This window comes from Erinaceus europaeus, chromosome 6 (assembly GCF_950295315.1).
Source record: "Erinaceus europaeus chromosome 6, mEriEur2.1, whole genome shotgun sequence".
Lineage (NCBI taxonomy): Eukaryota > Metazoa > Chordata > Mammalia > Eulipotyphla > Erinaceidae > Erinaceus > Erinaceus europaeus.
Window position 1 is genome coordinate 14,020,773 of NC_080167.1, and position 23,980 is coordinate 14,044,752.

The 23,980-nt window shown below is 46.1% G+C and overlaps 2 protein-coding genes across 6 annotated transcripts in view; one reads left to right on the forward strand and one right to left on the reverse strand.

The window, feature by feature from the left end:
* HVCN1 (hydrogen voltage gated channel 1) overlaps positions 1-19,352 on the forward strand; it is a 31,164-nt gene extending 11,812 nt beyond the window's left edge. For 2 of the 4 annotated variants that reach the window (XM_060193107.1, XM_007529629.3), the window contains exons 3-7: positions 8,140-8,436; positions 12,906-13,007; positions 15,892-16,123; positions 18,458-18,570; positions 18,891-19,352. In XM_060193107.1, the coding sequence (XP_060049090.1) occupies positions 8,140-8,436; positions 12,906-13,007; positions 15,892-16,123; positions 18,458-18,570; positions 18,891-18,956 (810 nt within the window). In that variant the 3' untranslated portion in view covers positions 18,957-19,352. The remainder of the gene's footprint in view (positions 1-8,139; positions 8,437-12,905; positions 13,008-15,891; positions 16,124-18,457; positions 18,571-18,890) is intronic. The other 2 variants (XM_060193109.1, XM_060193108.1) reach the window with 1 other exon arrangement.
* TCTN1 (tectonic family member 1) overlaps positions 16,101-23,980 on the reverse strand; it is a 37,559-nt gene continuing 29,679 nt past the window's right edge. Inside the window, exons 13-15 of one of the 2 annotated variants that reach the window (XM_060193106.1) lie at positions 20,977-21,102; positions 20,472-20,616; positions 16,101-16,232 (exon numbers count right to left, since the gene is read on the reverse strand). In XM_060193106.1, coding sequence (XP_060049089.1) covers positions 20,473-20,616; positions 20,977-21,102 — 270 coding nt within the window. In that variant the 3' untranslated portion in view covers positions 16,101-16,232; position 20,472. Of the gene's footprint in view, positions 16,233-17,161; positions 19,460-20,471; positions 20,617-20,976; positions 21,103-23,980 lie in introns of those variants that run through there. The other variant, XM_007529029.3, reaches the window with a different exon arrangement.

A 23,980-nucleotide genomic window follows, 5' to 3' on the forward strand; every position in this document is an offset into this window, starting at 1 on the left:
TGACTTGGAAGAGACTGACAGTGGGATCTGGTGGGAGCACAGGATTAATGCAGGAGAGATGGGGGTGTCCAATGGTGGAGACTTTGGGTTTGTAAGCGACAGAAACAGCTCTGTGGAGCTTAAATTGCAGGGCAGTAGCAGAGGCGGGCGGGGGTCAGTGAGCAGCAAACTGGAATACTCCTAACAGGAGTAGAGATTGGGGTTTTGTCACTGAGGAGTGACAGCAGAAGGGGCTGCTCCAGGCCAGACCCAGGGGTTGGTGTTGGGGTACCTCACTGAGTCAGTCCTCTCTCTGTCTGCCCTGCAGGGAGCCAGAGGAGGGGGAGAGGAGAGTTGGGTGCCCACCACGTTTTCTTTCTTTATTTTATTTATTTTATTTATTTTTTAACCAGAGCACCGTTCAGCTCTGGCATATGGTGATACGGAGGATTGAACCTGGGACTTTGGAGCCTCAGGCATGAGAGTCTGTTTGCATAACCATTATGCTATCTACCCTCCACTCCACCACATTTTCATCGTCAGTTATTATCTCTGCACTGCTCTGGAACTTTTCTGCTTCTGCTGGGACAGAATTTTGACTTAAAACCAGACTTGTTTTCTGCTCTGCTGACTGCCATAAATATTTTCATCCCAAATGACTGAAAGTGGGCTCTTTATTGGGCTCAAGGTTTCAGAAAGAAAATTTTCCTCTCCTGTAAAATACAAACGTGGTTTTTGCAGAGCACCTCAGGAGTCCATGCTGAGAACTAGCATGCGAGGTGTCCAGCTGCCAAGGAAGGTAAAGGCCCCCAAGGCTGCAGGAGGTCAGTCCTGGGAACTCAGTGGTGGGGGGCCCAGCCCTGGCCAAGCCTGCTGCCCATGTGCGAGAAGACCATGAGGTGTCACAGGAGACCACTTGTGGGGACACAGATGCTGCCCTCATGGAGCCTGAATGCTAGTAAGGAGGGGAAGTACATAGAACATGTCTAGTTCACAGCCCAGGAGGTGGCACAGTGGGTAGGGCATTGGACTCTCAACCTTGAGGTCCTGAGTTTGAGCTCTGGCATCACATGTGCCAGAGTGATGCTCTGATTCTCTTAATTAATAAATATGTGATTTTTTAATTATTATTTTTTTTGTTGCCCTTGTTGCTACAGCCCTTGTTGTCATTATTGTTACCATTGATTTAGTTGGATATGACAGAGAGAAATGGAGAGAGGAGGGGAAGACAGAAAAGGGGAGAGACAGACCTGCTTCACTGCTTGGGAAGCAACCCCCCCTGCAGGTAGGGAGCCAGGGCCTCAAACTGGGATTCTTATGCCAATCCTTGCGCTTTGCACCATGTGCACTTAAATATGTGATTTTTTTTAAGTCTAGTTCATACCAGTGATAAGAGACTTGAAGGTAAATAAATACAAGGAGAGATTACATAAAATCAAGAAGAACTTTAAAATTTCAGGAACGGGGGTAGCTCAGTGAGGAAGTGTGTGCTTTGCATGTTTGAGGCCCTGGACTCAATCCCTAACACCACAAATAAATGAATAAATTAGATTTTAGTGGTCATAAAGGGCTTCTTTAAGGCAAGGCCATTTATTTCTTTTCTTTTTTTCAAGATAAATGAATTTTATTTTAAAATGAACCCTTTTACACTAGAAGAGACCAAGTGTCTCTCCACTTTCAGCCCATACGGAGAGAACCAAAAGCGCAGGCTCATATATAGAGCTCTCTGTGCCCTAAGTGTCTTATTCGTACACATCTCAATGATTACAGGTAAATATTACGACATTTTTACTTAGATTTTAAAGCATAGGTTAAATACTGGAAGAGTGTATAACACAGTGACCAAAAAGTTATCTCTAGAGAAGGGACTGATGGTACCTTTACTGGGAGTCTTCACGGATTTAAAAAGTGGAACCTTAAAAGTCTAAAAAGAGTCCTGCAGCTGTACTCATTTCTTCCTCGGCACATTATGCATTCATGGATAGGTGGATATCATTTGTGAACTCTTTCAAGCTTTCATCTTGTGTAAAACTCTCTGCACTTGGTTCACAGGCGTTGTTCTCTACTGTACCACTTCTTGTGTCTGTAGAGAGCCCTTGAATAGGTGTATTTCTTTGTGCAGCCCTTCACATCACAGATAAACTTCTCCCCAGTGTGCGTGTTCACATGTTCCTTCAGTTGGGATGCACTGAAGCAGGCTTTTCCACAGTCTGCATATGTGCAGATGTAAGGCCTTGGCCTTAAGGCAAGGACACTTCACCTGAGGTTCCAAGATAAGTAAGAGGCGTAATGCTCGGTGCAGGGAGGAGAGCATTCCAAGTGGAACAGCTTCAAGGAGTCAGAGAGTGAGAATGGGTTTGGGGGACTTCCTTCCTCCCACAGGTGGCCAGTGCGACCGGAGCATGGCAGACAGGTGGCCAACCCCCATGGGGCCATGTGCGGTGTCCTAGGGAGGATCTTGGGGTTTTATCTGAAGAACAGAAAGAAGCTGTGCAGGGGGAGGGGCTCAGGCTGCTAGCTAGCGAATGCTCTGGAAGGGCTGGAAGGAGACTAATGCAGTTACGGCCCAAGAGGTGGCGCCATGGCTAGAATGTCAGGTTTGGAGGCCTGAGGTCCTGAGTTCAGCCCCTGACATCACATGTGCCAGATTAACTCTCTGGATCTCTTTCTTTATTTCTTTCTTTTAATTTCTTTATTGGGAAATTAATGTTTTACATTCAACAGTAAATACAATAGCTTGTATATGCATAACATTTCTCAGTTTTCCATATAACAATACAACCGCCACTAGGTCCTCTGTCATCCTTCTTGGACCTGTATTCTCCCCCCCCCCCCCCCCACTCCACCCCAGAGTCTTTTACTTTGGTGCAATATGCCAATTTCTATTCAGGTTCTACTTGTGTTTTCTCTTTCTTATCAAGGAAGCTGTTGCAGTCTTCATGGGTAGGAGGGTGACTGCTTAGACTGGGGTGGAGGCGTGGAGAAGACAGAAGGCTCTGGGATGGCAGATGGAGAGGCGGTAGACTTCCTACTAGGGAACTGTGTGGTGATGATAAACTCTCCTGGGGCTTCTCAGCAGCAGAGGAAGTCATAGGCCTGAGGCTCCCAAGACACCAAACCAATGTTGGAGACAGGGGAGGCAGCCTGGAGTTGAAACTGTGAGATTCCTGGGTGCGGCATTTTGAAATGACCCCTCCCCTCACACCTGTCACTCACAGCCTTACCCTGCAGTCTTTGAAGTGTCAGGGACTTCCCCACATCACTTAAGAAAATGTTGGGGCTTGGGGGATCCTTATGAAACAAGTGGTATCCCTTGACCATCTTTAAAGCTTGGAAATTTACAAGGCATCATAGAATAAAGGGAAGAGTGGTAGACCAAAGGGAGACTGGCATACTGGTTCTGCAAAAGACTTTTAAAAAAATTTTTAAAAAATTTATTTATTCTCTTTTGTTGCCCTTGTTGTTTTATTGCTGTAGTTATTATTATTGATGTCATTGCTGTTGGATAGGACAGAGAGAAATGGAGAGAGGCGGGGAAGACAGAGGGGGAGAGAAAGACACCTGCAGACCTGCTTCACTGCTTGTGAAGCGACTCTCCTGCAGACGGGGATCCGGGGGCTCGAACCGGAATCCTTACACTGGTCCTTGTGCTTTGCACCACATGCGCTTAACCCACTGCGCTAGCACCCGACTCCTGCAAGACTTTTATACCTGAGGTAGAGCGCTCCCAGGTTCAATCCCCAGCACTCAAGCCAGAGTTGAGCAGTGATCTATTTAAAAACAAACAAAAAAACAACAGCTCCTTTCTCTGACTGCACTGCTGCTGGTTATCTGCTACTCTGAGCTCCTGAAGATAAACTAGGCTGAGAAAGAAACTCTTCACAACAAAGGTTGGAGAGAGATTGCTTTATTTTACTTTGGAAAATGGAAGAGTACAAAATAATAGAAGTTTTATCAAATACTTGGATCACCACCACCCTGGATTGTCAGTTATTAATGTTTTGTCATGTTTTTCTCAAGTCTTCTAATTTTTTAAAACTATTCCCTTTTGTTGCCTTATTATTGTAGTTATTATTGCTGTTATTGATGTCATTATTGTTGGATAGGACAGAGAGAAATGGAGAGAGGAGGGGAAGACAGAGGGGGAGAGAAAGATAGGCACCTGCAGACCTGCTTCACGGCTTGTGAAGTGACCCCCCTGCAGGTAGGGAGCTGGGGCCTTGAACCGGGATCCTTACACTGGTCCTTGTGCTTTGCGCCACGTGCACTTAACCTGCTACACTACCACCCGACTCCCAAGTCTTCTAATTTTAAGATGTTTCTCAGATACCTTTCAAGTACTTTGTAACTTTCACAATATCATTGCAGAGACGGCTTTTGTTTGTTTGTTTGGACAGGACAGAGATAAATTGAGAGGAGAGGGACCTGCCCTGCCCTGCAGCTTCCCCACTCATGAAGCTTGCCCCTTGCAGATGGGTACTGGGCTTGAACCCAGGTCCTTGAGCATGGTAACATGTGTGCTCAACCAGGTGTGTCACCAGCCAGCCCCCTGCAGAGGTGGCTTTTAAAGTCATGCTGCTGCCTGTCAGTTCCACAGAACTTAGAGCAGAGAAGAGAGGCTGTAAGAGGTCCAGGTGTTCCTCTGATGGGATCCAGCAGAACAAATTGGCAAGGAGCAGCCACCAACAGGAGGAGAAGCAGGAGTGTGTGGAATCTTGGGAGTGCTTGACGGGAGGAGTGATGCAGCTCTGAGCCCAGTAATGACTGAGCAGGCACATCTCGGGTATGTAGACGTCACTCCTTCTAACCCCCGAGTCACATTCCATCGAATGACCAGGGGTGACTTGTCCTTCAAGTCTCCCACCACTTAGGGGATCATTTACAGTGAATATCCTTGACCTTGTCACTGACTTGAGCACATGTGGCTTGATTTTTTAAATTTTTATATTGATTAGAAATTATTATATTTATTTATTCTAATAAATTTATTAGAAATTTATTTATTAGAATTTTTATATTTATTTATTAGAAACTGAGAAGGGAGGGGGAGATAGGGAAAGAGACCAACACCTGCAGCCCTGCTTCACCACTTGTGAAGCTTTCCCCCTGCAGGTGGGGACCAGGGGCTTGAACTTGGGTCCTTGTGCACTGTAATGTGTGCGCTCAACCAGGTGCACCACCACCTGGCCCCTATGGCTTTTCTTTTTCTTCTTCTTTCTTTCTCTCTCTCTTTCTTCCTCCCTTCCTTCTTTCTTTTTATAATCAGAGCACTTTTCAGCCAGGCTGATTCTCAAAGCGACGTTGCCATTGTCTATTATTATAGTTAGTGTTCAAGAGCCCCATCGCCTCATACCTTCCCCAGCATTTGTTACTGTAGATGTTAAAAAAGAAAAAAGTCTTGCCTGAAGTCTGAAAGATGAGAGGGTGTGTACTCGCTTCTTTGATTTGCATTTTCTAGTACTGGTAGCAGTGAGTGCCATGACCTTGTGTTTCTGCTCTGTCAATATCCATTAACTGGTTTCCTGTGGTGGTGTCTTTTGGGGTAAAATTTTTCTTTCTTTCTTTCTTTCTTTCTTCCTTTCTTTCTTTCCTTCCTTCTTTCTTTCTTTCTTTCTTTCTTTCTTTCTTTCTTTCTTTCTTTCTTTTTTATCTCCTGGACATTAAATCTGTCTAGTAAATCCACTGCATTTACTTATAGGGTTGTGTATTGTAAATGTGTATGTGACAGAAAAGCTCTTTAAAAAATATTTTTGTGGAGGCCAAGTGATGGTGCACCTGGTTAAGCACACACTTTACAGTGCACAAGAACCCAGGTTCAAGTCCCTGGTCCCAACCTGCAGGGGAAAAACTTCACAAGTGGTGAAGCAGGGCTGCAGGTATATCTGTCTCTTTACCTATCTTCCCCCCCTTCTCAATTTCTCTCTGTCTCTATCCAATAATATATAAAAATAAAATAAAAGTTTTTGTTTAAAAATATTTTTATTTGGGGAGTCGGGTGGTAGTGCAGTGGGTTAAGCGCACGTGGCGCAAAGCGCAAGGACCGGTGTAAGGATCCCGGTTCGAGCCCCAGGCTCCCCACCTGCAGGGGAGTGGTTTCACAGGGGGTAAAGCAGGTCTGCAAGTGTCTATCTTTCCCCCTCTCTGCCTTTCCGTCCTCTCTCCATTTCTCTGTCCTATCCAACAAAGACGACATCAATAACTACAACAATAAAACAACAAGGACAACAAAAGAGAATAAATAAATATTTATTTATTTATTTTTATTTGGTGGGGCCAGGTGGTCAGCGGGTTAGGTACACATGGCACAAAGCATAAGGACCAGCATAAGAATCCCAGTTTGAGTCTCCAGCTCCCTACCTGCAGGGGGGGCGGTATCGATTCATGGATGGTGGAGCAGGTCTGCAGGTGTCTTATCTTTCTCTCCTCCTCTATCTTCTCCTTCTCTCGAGTTCTCTCTGTCCTATCCAGTAACAGCAATGGCAACAATAACAACAACAACAAGGGCAGCAGGAAATGAGGAAAATGGCCTCCAGGAGCAGTGATTTGTAGTGCAGGCACTGAGCCCCAGCAATAACACTGGAGGCAAAAAATATATATATATTTGGAAACAACTTACTTGAATAGTGGGCTTCTTTGCCGTGAACTTGATCCAGCTTCAAACTCGGTGCCCTCACCTCCACTCCACTCCACTCCACCCTGCCATTGAAAGAAGCTTCAATGCTGTGGTCTCTTTCATTTCTCTCCCTCTCAGTCTCTATGCAAAAAATATATATATTTTTTAAAAATTTATATAAAATACAGTTTTAAAAAATAACATATTTAAAAAAATAAATGATATTTTTATTTACTAGAGAGAAAGAACCAGAGCATCATTCTGGCACGTACAGGGCTAAGGATCTCAAACTCAGGACCTCATACTTGAGTGTCTAATAAGAAAGCCTTTTATTTTTGATGAGTCAAATCTCTCTATTTTGTGCTTTGTCTTACTTAAGCAGTCTTTCCCTCCCTATGGGCATGTAGATACTTGCCTGTATTTTGTTCTAAGACTTCTCATCTTTTGTATATTTTTATGTATGTACATATTTAGATTAATACACCTGACATCTGTTCTGTGTGTGCTAAGAGGTAGGTTTTTTTTTTTCTTTTTTTCTTTCTGTTGGTGGAAGCTGGTTATCTGAACTTCTGTCTTTTACCACTTACTGGGTTCTCACCATCCTCAAATTCAAGGGTGTGTGTGTGTGTGTGTGTGTGTGTGTGTGTATGTACACTCACATGCTTCTTGTTCTACTGATCTAAATTTTTAATATTGAACTTCCTAAAAAATCTAAGGGTAAATTGGGCCAGAATGAAATGATTATGTCCTTTAAAAATTAAAAAAAAAATTTATTATTGGGTAGAGACAGAGAGAAATTGAGAGGGGAGGAGTAGAGAGGGAGAGAGACAGAGACACCTGCAGCCCTGCTTCACCACTCATGAAGCTTCCCCCCTACAGGTAGAGATTATGTGCTTTTTGCTTTGAAATGACCTATTTATTTATTTGGCTTGTGGTGGTACTGGGGATTGAACCCAGGACCTTTGGAAACTTGGGCATGAAAGTCTGTTTGCATAGCCATTGTGCTGTCTCCTCCTCTCCCTCCAAGTCATCTCTCTTTAAATGCCTATCCATGGGGTACTCAGAATGGCACGACTGGCCCACTTGCCTCTTGCCTTTCAGCAACTGGTCTGTGTATGGTGGGGAGACCTCTACTCTTCTGTAAAACTTGGGGCACTTTTACTTAAAACTTTCTCCTCCCCTGCACCCCAACTCTCACCTCACTGGCTCATCAGGTTGTGGCCTCTCTTCCAAGATCAACATAAGGGCCTACACCAGGCATTTTGTGACGGGGCAGCAGTGCCAACATTGGGGGTTGCTGCCAGCCAGACCACGGCAACGGGCCTGACCAGGACCTGGGGTTTCCTGTTGCCACACGGGCCCCGAAACCTGGGATTCCAAAAATAAAAGTACAAGAAACCACCGTGACCTGTCTCTGCTCGCACACTCTGAGCACTGAGACTGTCGTCACTGCCTGGGGCCCAGCCAGGGTACTGTTCCCCACAAGAGTGCCACCAGGCCCGAGCAAGTGGGCCCTGCCTCAGCATTGGCTTTCTGTACCCTCCCAACAGGCAGTTGTCCAAGGGCCCAAGGTGGCTCCCTCCAGGAATATGAGCAAGTTCTTGCGGCACTTCACTGTGGTCGGGGATGACTACCACACCTGGAACATCAACTACATGAAATGGGAGAATGAGGAGGAGGAGGAAGAAGAGGAGGGAGACAACCAGCTGCCACCATCACCAGCCTCTGGAGAGGAGGGCAAAGCTAATGAGCCAGAGGCTGCTGTGGCTCCGGCCCCCACACCCAGGCTCCTCCTGGACTTCAGGAACAAGTTGAGGAAGCTCTTCAGCTCCCACAGGTTTCAGGTAGGTGGGTGGACACATCCTGGAGGGGGTGGGGAGGGGCAGAGCTGGCAGTCACAAGGCCTGCATGGGTCTGGCATCAACCACGTGCACCCCAGGCAGCACTGGGTCCATTGGGCAGGTCCCCTGTTGTCAGGGATAAAATAAGCCACAGCTCAGAAGTTTGCCTGATGAATACAAAACAAAAAGGTGCTGTGCTCACATTAAGAAGGAACGGAACGGCTGGGGAAAATTGCTCAGCAGTAGTGCACAAGACTTGGATATGAGAGGTCCCAGGTTCTGTCCTTGGCACCGTCAATAGCCAGGGCTGAGCTGGTGGTCAGAATTAAAAAAGAAATGAGGCCCTGGCCACCAGGTGCTACTATGTGGCTGAGCCTTGGCGCCAGATACTAAGTGGAAGAAGTCAGCTCATCTGTCGATGTGGGCTGTGCTGAGAGTGTGGCTCCCTGGAGTCAGAAAGCAGGGGGGGAGGGCACCCTCCACAAGTGCAGGGAGGGACACCCCAGAACCAGGTAGTGGTGATAGTGCACCAACTTGTGAATCTGCTTGGTGATGCTGAACTTCATACCAGCTTTGTGATGGCCAGTTTTAGGGCATGCAAGTTCAATCGGCATGCACAGAAAAGCAAACTAAAGGGTAGACATTAGAGGCAGAGAAAAAAATTTTCATGTGTTCATTCAATAAACAGTGTTTCCAGTGACTCATAAGCCCTCATTAAGTGATACCAAAATTACCTTCCTGGCATGGTGCTGCCAGCCTCTGAGTGTGGTGATGGGGAGAACGTGAGATGGAGGTGTGGATGCCAGAGGATAAACAGCAAAGAAAACTGGACTTTCTGTAAGGTTCAGAACTTGTCCAGAAAATCTTGCTATCTTGAAGGGCAAATGCAGAGGCTGAGTTGGGTCTGCCTTCTGTGAACCCTGCCCCCAGCCCTGTGGTGGGCGGGTGTCACCTAGAGGCCTGGTATCCCTACCCCAGACCATATGAGAAACAGTGCCATGTGACCCCAGCTCCTGAATGGAGCCATTTCTGGGGGACTGCTTCAGGCTGCCTCCTCAGCCACAAGAAACCAGGTCTTCCCTGGAAGCAGAGAAACAGCCTTTTGTTCCAGGATAAGATTTGGGAGGGGGGTTAATTTGGTCTTTTTATTTTTTCCCCATTCTTTTGTGACTTAGAGAAATAAAGCAAGGCAAACACACTCTGCTCTTTCTTCTGCGGCTGTGACAGGAAAGCAAACGTGGAATTAAGTTGTTGGGGTTGAAATCCCAAACCCTCAATTTCAGGAAGAGCAGGAAGGAGCTCGCTTCCTTCCAGCTGCAAGGGGAGCCTCTGTCCCACCCCCACATCCCCATCTCTTAACTGAGCCACTTAGCTAGGGGCTGCCCCTCGAGCTCTGACCCCCAGAGAATCCTAGTGGGGACAAGATGGTCACAGAATAGAGCTATTTGTCCCTTACTGCATGATTACATCTGAGCACCACCATATATGAGAAGCACAGCAGGGAGGGGGCTTCCCAGGCCTGCAGAGAGGCAGGTCTCCCAGAAAACTGCCAGACGGGCTGGCTTCAAGTGGGTTAAGTCCTCAGCCCCTCAGAGGGGAACTCTGAGAGATTCTGGAGGTGGGGTACTTAATCTAGGACTGGGAGATGGAGGCGGTGGCCTTTCAGCTGCTGCCCAGAAGCTGGAGTGAGCTGTGCAGATGGCCTGAGTCCCCGTCAGACTTCGAGGAGTTGAAAAGGAAGGTTTCACTCAGCTGGTGTGGGATTGCTTCACAAGGCAGGAAGCACTGGAGGTTGTGTATGTGTGTGTGGGGGCCACAACCAGAGATGTTGGGGGGCTCCTTGTGGGAGCAGGGAGGTCATCTTGGAGCAAATACTCTGGCTTTGGGGGGTTTGGTCTCTAACATACAAGATTTTGGACCCCCATAGAGCATAGCTAGTTGCCACCAGTTCTAATATGGACTGGCATGTTGGAGGAGGGGCTATAGGAGTGCCGGGCTCTGTGGACACTGCAGGTGGACAGTGGGGCAGTGGGAGGTGGGCGTGAAGTCAAGGTACCTCCCTTCATCCCTATTCAGTGAGGCTGCCCTGTGTGGGTGCCCTTCACACACCAGCTGGTGCTCAGTGCTCCCACTGTCACTCGGGACTGGAAAGTGCACCGCCTTCATCTCCCCAGGACAGGAGATCAGCATTAGGCTGAGGTAAGGGGGAGCTGGGAGCCAGCCCAGGACTGAGCCCCCAAAGCTGGCTTGAGACCACTGGACTCTGTTACTAGGCAGAGGATTCTGCTGTGAGCGCCCCATGCAGTGAGGACTTGGACTTCACTAAGCTTCCCTGAATCCCCAGGGTTTTTCTTTGTGGCTTGATTCCCCTTGGAAAGAGCGCTGCCTGTGAACTGGCAAATCTAGGGCCTAGGAGAGCCCAGCCCCCACTGTATTGGAGGAAGCCTGGGTGCTGTGGTATTGATCCCTTTTTTTCCTCTTGTCTGTCTGTCTTTTGTCACCAGGGCTATCAATGGCTTTACACTTGTACAATCCCACTATTCCTGGAAGACTCTTACAAAGACAGATAAATAAAGACAAAAAGAGGAGGACAGACAACACAGCATTGCTCCACTGTTCAAGATTCCCCAAATGCTCCCATGTGGTGACTGGGGTCTTAAACCCGGGTCTTATGCTTGGCAAAACATGCATTCTGCTGTGTGTCACTTTCTATCCATGATGACAATAACACTCTGGGTCTGGAAGGTTGTTCACAGAGGCCAGGGGTGGGACCCAGGTAGTATAGCTTTGTAGCTTTGTGACTTTTTTTGAAGTAAGAGTCATATTAAAGTTCATTATTTTTAAAATGACTAGCATTTACTTAGACCATTCACAGTGTTGTATAACCAAGGCCAGTGTCTAGTTCTAGAAGACTATCACTCTAGAAGGAGAGAGTCTGTCCAGCAAGCAAAGATCCCCAGATGGAAGCCCCTGCTTAAGTCCTGAAGCTTCTTTCTGTTCCTGTGGATTTGCCTAGCCCGGACATTTCAGACATGACTAGTATACTATGTGCTCTTCAGTTTCTGGCTTTTTTTTCCCAGAGAAGGAAGTTTTCTAGGTTCATCTACATTACAGTCATGTGTCAGGGCCCCACTCTTTTTTATGGCTGACTACTTTGTTTTTATTATCACCAAGTCTGTTTTTAGTAACACCGTATCAGATCCCTCGAGCTCAGAAAACCAAAGATCTGAAGAAAGAAGAAGAAAATCCACCAGAGGCTTGAATCTTTACTAAGCCACTGAAGTTGGAGAGGTGTGAAAACTTCATTACAAAGCAGTTGGCCGTGCAAATTTCACAGTCAGCCACATCATCAAATTCGTTAATTACTGAGGCAATTAGCTACAGGCTAAGTAGTCAGAAGATTTAACCATCCCACTTTACATAAGCATTGAACATCAATTCAACCTGAAGCTGCAGAAACTGCCAAGGTGATGGCAGATTCGTGCTCAGAGGTCAGTTTAGCTGAGAGTCCAAGCAGCAAGGCCCTGGAGAAGCCTGTGACAGTCCAGAGGCCAGGGGAACAGGGAGGTCACATGTCATCTTTTGAGATTCATTCCCACCCCCATGTCATTCCCATGGAATCTCTAGTACCTTCCCCTCTATCCTGCCACCACCGCTGTCACTGTAACAGGCCCCACCACGGCAAACTCACCCGCCATTAGTTACCACCAGCCAGACGCAGAGCCTGAGAGAGCATCTTTCCCACAGCAGCCTGCCAACCCGCAGGAAGCCCAGACTCCATTCCCCTCCCTGCCGAGCACATGGCATCAGGGCAGGTATAAGTTGTCTTGTGGCATTACACAGCACTGGGCTTCATGTACCAGTGTTGCCAAGCCCTGGAAGCCTTCCCATGACTGAGAGTCCAAGGCTAGGCATTCTGAACTATTTATTGAGCCTCTATTCAGAGTATATTCTAGCAAGAACAGTCCCCAGAGATAGAAAAAAGGGAGAGACAGAGGGTGCACACATGCCATCTAGGGATTAATTAGTAGTTTGGTTTGAGAGGTGCTGAGAAATAGTGTCTGAGTAAGGAAAGGCCAGTAGTGACCAAGTATTGGTAGTAAGCCACATGGGCTCAGGGAGGGCAGGGAGAAGGGAGGCCTGTTACAGTGACAGCGGTGGTGGCAGGCTAGAGGGGAAGGTACTGGAGATTCCATGGGAATGACATGGGGGTGGGAATGAATCCCAAAAGATGACATGTGACCTCCCTGTTCGCCTGGCCTCTGGACTTTCACAGGCTTCTCTCCAGGGCCTTGCTGCTTGGACTCTCAGCTAAACTATAGGGGAGAAGCTGGCCCCCAGGTAGGCTCCCAGCAGGGTGCTTAGCCTCCCTCCTTGGTTTCATCCAGATGTTTCCAAACCAGGCTTCGAGGTGGAAGGAAGCTCTGGAGGAAGTCTCATGGGTTCTCACTCCCCCCCCCCCCCATCTGCAGGTCATCATCATCTGCCTGGTGATTCTGGATGCTCTCCTGGTGCTCGCCGAGCTCATCCTGGACCTGAAGATCATCAAGATTCACAACAGCGATGCCGTCCTGGTGCGTGCCCGCTGCCTCTGAGCTCTCACTGATGTGGTTCTCTTCTGCCATCCTCACTGAGGGTGGGGCAGAGTCCCCTTTCCAGAATGGCCTGGTTAGAGAGTAGTGTGATTGGGTGCTTTTAGATAAAACATATAAAACAGATAAAACATCTCCGGGTTACTGATGAGCAGTTACTGCAGGCAGGAACCCCACTAACCAAGAATCCCGATTGATGCTACACTGCCCACCTAGAGCATGACACAGATTTTAGGACATCTGACCAGGACAACACTTCTGACTGCCTCCAGAGCAGGGAAGCTGTTGCTCCTTCAGGGGGATTCTGACAGGACCCCTGTCAGAATGTGTGTGCGCATGTGCCCGAGCTGAGCAGTGCTTCAGTGTTTCCTTTTTATAAATAAAAATTTTTTAAAAATAGAGACTAAGTACTTTTCACTCCCTCTGCTTTTTTAAATATTTATTTAAAAGTAAATCTTAAAAAAAACCTTTTTGTTGCCCTTGTTTTATTGTTGTTATAATTATTGTTGTTGTTATTGATGTTGTCATTGTTGGATAGGACAGAGGGGGAGAGAAAGACACCTGCAGACCTGCTTCACCGCTTGTGAAATGACTCCCCTGCAAGTGGGGAGCTGGGGGCTCGAACTGGGATCCTTACGCCAGTCCTTGTGCTTTGTGCCACGTGTGCTTAACCCGCTGCGCTACCGCCTGGCTCCCTTTTTTTAAAAAATATTTATTCTCTGGGGAGTCGGGCAGTAGCACAGCGGGTTAAGCGCAGGTGGCGCAAAGCACAAGGACCGGTCTAAGGATTCCGGTTCGAGCCCCTGGCTCCCACCTGCAGGGGAGTCACTTCACAGGGGTGAAGCAGGTCTGCAGGTGTCTCTCTTTCTCTCTCCCTCTCTGTCCTCCCCTCTTCTCTCCATTTCTCTCTGTCCTATCTAACAATGACAACATCAACAACAACAATAAAAATCAGCAAGGGCAACAAAAGGGAAAAATAAATATTTAAAAAATATTTATTCCCTTTGCTTTTTTAACAGAATCAGTAGCACACTTGCCATGCTCACTTTAAAAAAAAAAAGTTTATACTCACTTTCTTGAGCCTTTTTTCTCATTTCTCCCTCCTGAGAAAAATTACACAAATATACCTTTTGCTCTATTTGCTGTACTGCTCCAGATACCCACAAACACACCCACATAGATTAGAGACTTATGAGACTGGAGCACTGCTCCATTCCATCATGTGCAGTGCCACGGATCAGACTCAGGGCCTCACACATGCAAGTCCTGCGCTACACTCCGAGCCTCCTTTATGAAAACCCTTACATTTTTGTCTGACCATCTGATACTAAGTTAGACACAACACTAAGAATAAGGGTTTTATCATAAGACCTCATACTGTATTCAAATTTCTATGTCCTAAGAATGTCTTTCTTAGTACCCCCCCATTTTTTTTTACTTTGTCACAGGACTTTGCTGCTCTAGGACAGGCTTTTTTCCACTCCCCTCCATGTTTATCGCTGGGGCTCGGTGCCTATGCTACGAATCCACTGCTCCTGGAGGCCATTTTTGTCCCTTGTTATTGTTGCTGTTGTTGGTGGATAGGACAGAGAGAAATTGAGAGAGGAGGGGAAGACAGAGTGGGGGAGAGAAAGACACCTGCAGACCTGCTTCACCACTTGTGAAGCAACCCTCCCCTCACACACATGTGGGGAGCTGGGGGCTCAAACCAGGATCCTTACACCGGTCCTTGCGCTTTGTGCCATGTGTGCTTAACCCACTATACTACTGTCCAGCTTCCATGACAGGCTTTTTTAGACAGAGATGGACAAGGGGGAAGAGAGAAAGACACCATAGCACCAAAGCTGGGGACTGAATCTGGGTCCTTCAAGTGTCAGGCATGAAAGTCCACTGTGTGAAGTACTGTCCTATCTCCCCAGACTAAGATTTATTGGGGGGTGGGGGCTGGCAGTGGCACACCCAGTCAGATGTACCTGTTAACCATGTGCAAGGACCTGGTTCGAGCTCCCACTCCCCATCTGAAAAGGGAATGCTTTATGAGTAGTGAAGCATATCTGTAGGTATCTTTTCAATTTTTTTATTGATTTAATAATGATTGACAAGAATGTCAGATAAGAGGGGTACAATTCTACACAATTCCCACCACCAGAGTTCCATATCCCATCCCCTCCATTGGGAGCCTCCCTATTCTTTATCTCTCTGGGAGTATGCAGGTGTCTATCTCCCTATATCTCCCTTTCCCCTCTCATTTTTTCTATCCTATTCAATAAAAATAGGAAAAAAATATTTAAAATTTTATGTATTGTATAGAGACAGAAAAGTTGAGGGGTGAGATGAAAAAGAGAGACATACATACTTGCAGCATTGCTTTACCATTCATGGAGTCCCCTTCTGCAGATGGGGACCAAGGGCTTAAAGCTGGGTCCTCGTGCACTGTAATGCATGCTCTCAACCAAGTGCACTGACACCTGGTTAATAATGCTTTTGACCAGCACCTTCTAATGGGTGATTCTGTTCTATGAACAGTGCAGGGCATCTCTGCTCTGCAAACAGCACTGCATATACTCTAACAGGGTGTCAGTGTGCATGTTTTGTGCTTAGATGTAGGATGATGTCCTAGGAGTGGGATTGCTGTGATGGGGGCAAGGAGTTGTTACTCTGCCACTGCCTTTGCCCTTCAAAGAGCAGAGCTGGGCCCTGGATTCCTTGCTGAGAACAGTGCTGGTACTCGCAGTTTGGGAACTGATCAAATGAGTTCCCTTGCTGTGACCAGGCAGCTGCATGTGAGGCCCGCTCCTCTGTGTGACTTGCCCCAGCCTGTGATCAGTCCAGTTCTTCTCTCACTTTGGTTCCTTGTTCCCTTTAGGTGTTTCGCTGCCTGAGCATTGCCATCCTGGCCTTCTTTATGATGGAAATTGCCTTTAAACTATTTGTTTTCCGCCTGGAGTTCTTCCACCACAAGTTTGAAATCCTGGATGCCATTGTGGTGGTGGTTTCATTCGTCTTTGATATTGCTGTCTTGTTCCGGGAGCACGAATTTGAGGCTCTGGGTCTGTTGATTTTGCTCCGGCTGTGGCGGGTGGCCCGGATCATCAATGGTATGTCCCTTGACCCAGGTTGTGGAGCAGACGGAACAAGTGGGGCTCGGCATGGGCAGAAGCAGGGTGGGTTGTGGTTTCCACGCTGGTCTCCCCTGCCTCCTGTGGTCTAGAGAACAGTACAGTGGTCTGACCTCAGGCTCAGGACATATGCTGGGAGGACTTACCTTGACTGAGATGTTTGTGGAAAGGGTTAGACTAATCCCTGATTAGTCCCCTTTGGCTTGATTCCGAGAGTGCCTGTGTTTTTCATCTGGTGTTTCCTGAGGAGAGTTCTAAACCCTGTCCCAGCAAGGGAGGAACATCAAAATGGGCTTACGCTGAGAGATGCTATACCTGAGAGTCCCACCTTTGAGAAAGTCACAGCAAGTCTTAAATGTTCTGAAGGCCTAGAGAACTGAGACTTCTTTTTTAAAAAAATCTTTTTTTTTTCTCCAGGGTTATCACTGGGGTTTGGTGCCTGCACTATGAATCCACTGCTCCTGGCAGTCATCTTTTCCCATTGTTGTTGTTGTTGTTATTGCTGGATAGGACAGGAAGAAATAGAGAGATGATGAAGACAGAGAGGGGGAGAGAAAGACACCTGCAGACCTGCTTCACCGCTTATGAGGCGACTCCCCTGCAGGTGGGGAGCCGGGGCTTGAACGGGATCCATGCACTGGACTGTGCTTTGCACTATGTGTGTTCAATGTGGTGTGCTACCACCTGGCCTCCTAAAAAATATTTTAATGAGAAGGATACAGAGAAAAAAGCCAGAGTGCTGTTCAGTTCTGGCTTATGGTGGTACTAGCGATTGAACCTGGGACTATGAGGCCTCAGGAAGAAACGTCTTTTGCAGAACCACTATACTATCTCTCAGCCCAAGGACTCTTGACTTTTCCAAAGTGACCATGCTGACCTTTTTAAAATAACACCTATGCTGGAAACCTGGGGCCAGGTGCATACTGGGGGGACCCTGCTTTGCCATGTCACAGGTAAATGTCTTACACATCCTGCTGGTCAGTGTGTCTCCATCTCAGAAAAGACTTGTCTCCTGTGTTTTTATTTTTTTGGTGGACATAGTGATCACCAGATGGTAAAGTATTTTCCTACCAGTGAGCCAGTGAGAGTTACACAAATGCTCGTCAGGACCTGCTATATCAGAATCACCTGCAATGCTTTTTATAAGCTCAGAACTTGTGCAGAGGTCTGGGAATTCCCCCAGAATAGTGGTTAGTCGTCAGGAGAGGGAACAAGGGACAGTGCAGCCTGCTGGAGGCAGGTGCATCCCAACATGGAGCCCTTTCTCTCGGGGCGGCACAGCGAGGCTGGCACTCCGTGCCCTGCTCTTCCTCAGGCAGTGAGGGATCATGTCTCTAGAATGTGGGGATGTGTGAACCATCTTGCCTGGGGCAACTCAGAATTCTAACTAGTGATGAAATAAACACCATTGACAACATTCATCTGGGTTTGACAGTTACTATAGAAGGTGTTTGTGCTGATTTTTAGTAACAGAACAGAAGGATACTCTGGACAAAGGTTGTGTGCAGTTGTGGTAGATAAACTAGTATTGGTTAAAAGTCACTCATAACCCACAGTAACTACCTATTACCGTTCTCACACCACTGTGAGGCAAACATTTTTCAGACGTAATTTCTGAGATTTGATCTTTTCCTTCTCCTTTTAATACTATGTATGAGAAAGATAAAAGGAAGAGAGAACCAGACACCATTCTGGCATATACACTGTCTGGGATCAAACTCAGAACTTTTTGAGGGTCCAACACTTTACCCCAGGTCACCTGTTCATATTCTTTGTCTAAATGTAGCAGGGTGAGGGCTGGTGCCAACTGCCACAGTGCTATCAGGCTTAACAGCATGACATAAAAGTTCTATGAAGGTAACACAAGGCTAGATCCAATGGTGAAATGGGGACTATGTGTGTGGTTACCAGGGACAGGATATGTGCTGAAGCTGATGACCTGACCTCATCCATCAGCCAAAAATCAGGTGATCAGTGACAGATAAACTGATCACAGCTGTGGGAGGCACCAGCATGCCAGCCCCACATACTATCCTAAACAAGCTTGGTATCAGAAGCTTAGCACTTATCTGGTCAGAGATTACTTTTTTTTTAGTATTCTTCAGTCCATGAAGACCAAGGAGAAATACTTCAAAACTGGGGACCCAGTTGCTCAGAAATGGAAAATTAGACCCTTCTACTTCTTATGCCATTAAGCAATGAATGCTGGACTTGTCTGTCACCTCTCCCCTAACTGAACACATCAGTAAGAGATTTTTCTTCAAGTGGTTAAACCAGATGTCAGTATCACTGAGACCTTCCATTATTTTTCAGGAATAATTATCTCGGTGAAGACACGTTCAGAAAGGCAGGTGTTAAAGTTAAAACAGATGAATATGCAACTGGCTGCCAAGATCCAACACCTTGAATTCAGCTGCTCTGAGAAGGTAAGACAATTCTTCAATGAAATGTCATCTGCTCATAGTTCTCTGCCTTCAGCATGGTGCTACTCCCTGCCAGGCCTTTGCCCCAGTGCTGCCCAGAGCTTGGAGCACCTAGCTTTTCCTTTCAGATTTAGGCCAGGCACCCCTTCTCCGAGTATCTGATCACTGCCGTCACCCAGTAGACCCCATTTGACGGCAGAGTCTCCTGCAGACAGTATAGCTTTCACTCAGTTTTATGTCCTTGGGACAGGGATTCACTGAATAAGTCTCACATCCCTGGCGAAGCTCAGAAAGTCAGTATTTGTCTGCTCTTGTAATAACAGGAACAAGAAATTGAAAGACTTTACAAGCTGCTGAGACAGCATGGACTTATTGGAGAAACGAACTAGACATGTATCTGCAAAGACCGACTTACACCTACAACAGGAAGACAACTGCGTCTCCTGGAGCCATTTTAGGGGAGAAGTTTGGTTTGATGCCATTGCCTCATTCCCACCCACCTTGGATTATGAGGGGACACAGTCCTTTGGGAGGCCCTATTGTGTGGTATGACCAAGAGCTTTCCAGAACATCCCTACCCCTGTATAGCATATGTATCATAAAGTATATTTTCTCATGTTACTCAAGATGAACCAAAAAGCAGACAGTTACTAATTGTATATAAAATTTAATCTCAGGTGATTTTGAAACTTATGTATATAACATTTAATCTTAATGTTCCGTTTTTCATATGTATATAGAAAAGCCAGTGTATCCCTGAAAAATAAAAGGAAGCTACCAGTCCACTCTCGAGAAGTCTTTTATATTTCCAGGTTATTCCAAATGGCTTCTTTCGCCAGTTTCCTTCAGAAGTTTGTTGTTGGGCACCCAAGCTCCTTCCTAGTTCTACCACCTGACAATGTATAAAATAAACTCTTTCGCTCAGGCCCTCCTACTGTATCTTTCCAGCATCATCTGCTCTGTGGCATCTCATATCAACCCATTGTGAGGTAGAAAGCTAGTTAGCTCCAGTGCCTGGTACAGAAATGGCAATTAGGCCAAGACTCCACTGTAATTAACATGACGTCTGAGGGAAGATCCCCTCATGAGGATATGTACTCTACTTGCACTATTTTATACGAGATTTTGCTATTTTTGTATTCATTTTAGCAAGACATGAAAAAAAAAAAACCTGAACAAAAAAAAAGAGCATTTTTAAAATAACTCACATTAAAGCAAGAAGTGAATAAACTTAATAAGCCCTCAATGCCTGTACTAGTTAAAGGGCTGTTCTTCTATCTTTCCAAAGGTACAATTTGGTTTCTATGTATGGCCCATGTGTTGACAGTATTGGAAATGACCAAGATCAGAGGATACCTCTCTAAAGAGTAAACCTTTCCAAATGGAAGAAAGGAATAAAGAGGGAAATAATGGGGATAAGAGTGGTGTTTTGGGGTAAGCTTCAAGGATTAGGAGATGTATAAAATTGCTCCATCTAGGGAGTTGGGTGGTAGTGCAGTGGGTTAAGCACACATGGCGTGACCCACAGGACCAGCATAAAGATCCTGGTTCAAGCCTCAGGGGAGTCACTTCACAAGTGGTGAAGCAGGTCTGTAGGTGTCTTTCTCTCCCTGTCTTCCCTTCCTCTCTCCATTTCTCTCTGTCCTATCCAACAACAACAACAACAGTAATAACTACAACAATAAAACAACAAGGGCAACAAAAGTGAGTAAATACTTTCTAAAAATTGCTCAGTCTATTAGACTGCTTGTATGCCTGGGGCCCCAAAAGGGCCAAGTTCAGTCACCAGCACCACCTTATGCCAGAGCTGAGCAATGCTCTGGTTCCTTCCTCTCACAATCTCTTAAACATATAAAACATGATGTCTCTAAAGGGACGTTGGGCCTTTAGAGTTAAGGACTTACGTCAAACAAATGGGAAGAAGAAGTTAAAGGGCAGCTTGGCATTGATGGTTGGCCGCGCTCTGATGCCTGCTTCTGCAGGTGCAGAAACATCCACAAAAGTAACCGCAGTGGAGAGAAGAATCGTCTTTTCATTTCCTGAGATGGTCTGAAATAATTAAGAGTGATACAAATGTTAGTGTTATCAGGATAACAAAGATGGAACAACTTGCAGTCTAGGCACAAAGAGGGCTAACTAACTAGCCATTCCCTTGGATGAGAAATAAAAATGTTTTTACTCAAGTTGTCCTCAGTCACACACCTGTATCAGTCTCAATTCAGTTTTCACAAGAATTTTAAACATCAAACCTAAACAAGCATGTTAACATAAATAAAGCTATTGTGACTTTCCTTCTTTAAAAGATGACTTTTTAAAATTATCTTTGTCACAAAATAAAATTTACCTATTATACTTGAGTATTACGTGGGCTTGTGTTTTAACCTAAACCTTTAAACTAAAGTGACCTACCTCAGAAAATGGGGATGAAATTAGATTTGCAGTTACATTTACGATTTTGGCCTGTGGGTTCAGTAAGGATCCATACTTAATCCACTTCACTTCTATAGCCAGAGTCACTGGGAGCTGGCAGGAATCCTGCAAAACAAAATGCCATTAACCAATGTGAAATTACACAATCTCAAGTCAAACTTAATCTGCAGTTCAGAATTTTAATTATAAAATGCCTCACATATTACAAAATGTTCAGAACAAGAGAATGAATAGACTCTAGAAGTTCAGATAAAAACAGCTTAGACAAAGCATACATTTTAAAATTCAAGGTTCCAAAAATATTTTAACACCTAGAGCCCAATTTTTCCATTCCTTCCTATTTCTAAAGGTGCCAGCACTACCTGGAAGATGTTGTAATCCCAATACCCAACTGTGGGACCTCCAGGGACTTCACTGCTCTAACTTCAGCCACTTGATTACCTCTGGCACTGATCAGGAGGAAAGAAGATAATATGAACAGAAAGAAATGAAATCTGGTTACATTATCAAGTTAAAATGCACTTAGAGGGCCAGGACAGCGGTCATCGGGCAGAGTGTACCCCTTGCTGTGTTTGAGGTCTTGGTTTTATTCCTTGGCACCATAAGGGTACCACAGGTGGGGACAGTGCTTTTCTGTCACCCCTTACTCCTCTGCAAGTCCAGCATTGTACCATTGTTCAAGCTCCTGGGCCTCACCTCCCTCTTTCTCTTCCTATGGCCATAGAATTTGTAACGTGTGCTCAACCAGGTGTGCCACTGCCTGACTGGCCCTAGAATTTGTAAAGTGGGTCAAGAGGCTAACTACTGAACTATTTCTGTGCGTGTGCAAGGTCCTCGGTTCATCCCCTGCACTTAGAGACCCCAGGTTCCATCCCCAGCACCACATATGACTGAGCACACTGCTCTGGCCTCCTCTCTCATTAATCTTTTTTTTTTTTTTTTGCATTATATTTATTTATTTATTTATTGGATAGAGACAGCCAGAAATAGAGAGGAAGGAGAGTGATAGGGAGAGAGACAGACACCTGCAGCATTGCTTCACCACTTGCAAAGCTTTCCTCCTGCAGGTGGGGATCAGAGGCTCGAACCTGGGTCCTTGAGCACTGTAATGTGCACTCAACCAGGTGTGCCACCACCCAGCCCCTCTCATGAATCTTTTACATATATATTTATTTATGTACTTATTTTGGATAGAGACAGAAATTGAGAGGGCCCCCCACCTGCAGGGGGGTCACTTCACAAGTGGTAAAGCAGGTCTGCAGGTGTCAATCTTCCCCTCCTCTCTCCATTTCTCTCTGTCCTATCCAACAACAATAACAACAACAATAATAACCACAACAGCGATAAAACAAGGGCAACAAAAGGGAAAAAATAACCTCCAGGAGCAGTGGATTTGTGGTGCAGGCACTGAGCCCCAGCAATAACCCTAGAGGCAAAAAAAACTGAAAGGGAAGCAGGATATAAGGAGGGAGAGACAGAGACACTTGCAGCACTGCTTTACCATTTATGAAGCTTTCTCCTTACAGGTGGGGACTGAGGGCTTGAACCAGGGTCCTTGTGTACTGTAATATGTGCACTCAACCAGATACACTACCACCTGGCCCTCTCATGACTCTTTTAAAAATCCTTTTTAATGGGAGTCGGGTGATAGTGCAGCAGGTTAAGCACACGTGGTGCAAAACCCAAGGACCGGCATAAGGATCCTGGTTCGAGCCCCCGGCTCCCCACCTGCAGGGGAGTCGCTTCACAAACAGTGAAGCAGGTCTGCAGGTGTCTTTCTCTCCCCCTCTCTGTCTTCCCCTCCTCTCTCCATTTCTCTCAGTCCTGTCCAACAATGATGACAACAATAATAACTATAATAATAAAACAACATGGGCAACAAAAGGGAATGAATAAATTATTTAAAATATTTTTTAAATCCTTTTAAATTTAAATATTTAAAATTTTTCCCCAATGGGGTGGGGTGAATTTCTGGCTTCTGGTGAGAACGGGGTTTGAACTTGAAGCTCTTCTGCCTCAGAGTCCATGTGCAGAGCCACTATACCAGGTCAGCACTCTGCAATCTTTAAAATTTTTTAAATATAATTTTAGTTCTTAATTTTTTTAAGAGACAGAGAAAAACGAGGGTGGGGTTTGGGGAGAGAGACCCACCCACAGCCCCGCTTCACTACTCCTGAAGCTTTCCTCCTGCAGGTGGGAACCAGGAGGTTGAACCTAGCTCCTTGTGTGCTCCAATGTGTATGCTTCACCAGGTGTACCACCACCTGGCTCCTTAAAATTTTTTTTTAAGATTTATTTATTACTAAGAAAGAGAGAGAGGGAGGAAGAGACCCAGGGCACCACTCTGGCGCATGCCATGACAGGGATCAAATTCAGAACCTCGTGCTTGAGGATCGAACACGTTATGCACTGCACCACCTTTCTGGTCAAAACTGGCTATTTTTCTGTTTTGTCACTGCTTGGGACTCACTGCTCCAGGCAGTCTCCTTCAGGGAGGCAGTGGGAGGGACACCACAGCAACACAGCTTCTCTCAGTGCAATACTGCCACCCAGAAGCTGTACCGGGAGTGCAGCACAAACCTGAGGCCACACATGTGGCTAAGTCAACACCTTTTTGAAAAATGTATTTGGAAAATTTAAGCACTTTTCATTATCTGATTTCATCAGCTGGCAGCTCAAGTGTTACATGGGGTGTTCTGCAGTGTCTGGAAGTTGTCTGAAGATGTTAGAACTGTCTGTGGTGGCAAGAGCCCTGCTGCCATAGCCACAATGCCTGTGGAGAGCTGTGGGGGCCAGGTGTGAGACCTGCCAGGGACCATTTTGCCTTGAGGGGGAGATGGGCAAGTGGGCCTTTGCCAGCTTTATCGTGCCTTCAAAGTCTCTTCAGGTGGCAAATGTGGCAACTGCTAAAGCTGCTTCAGGGGCAGATGGAACTCCATTTGTATTCTTGTTCTTTTGTGTATGCTGGAAAATGCTCCAAATA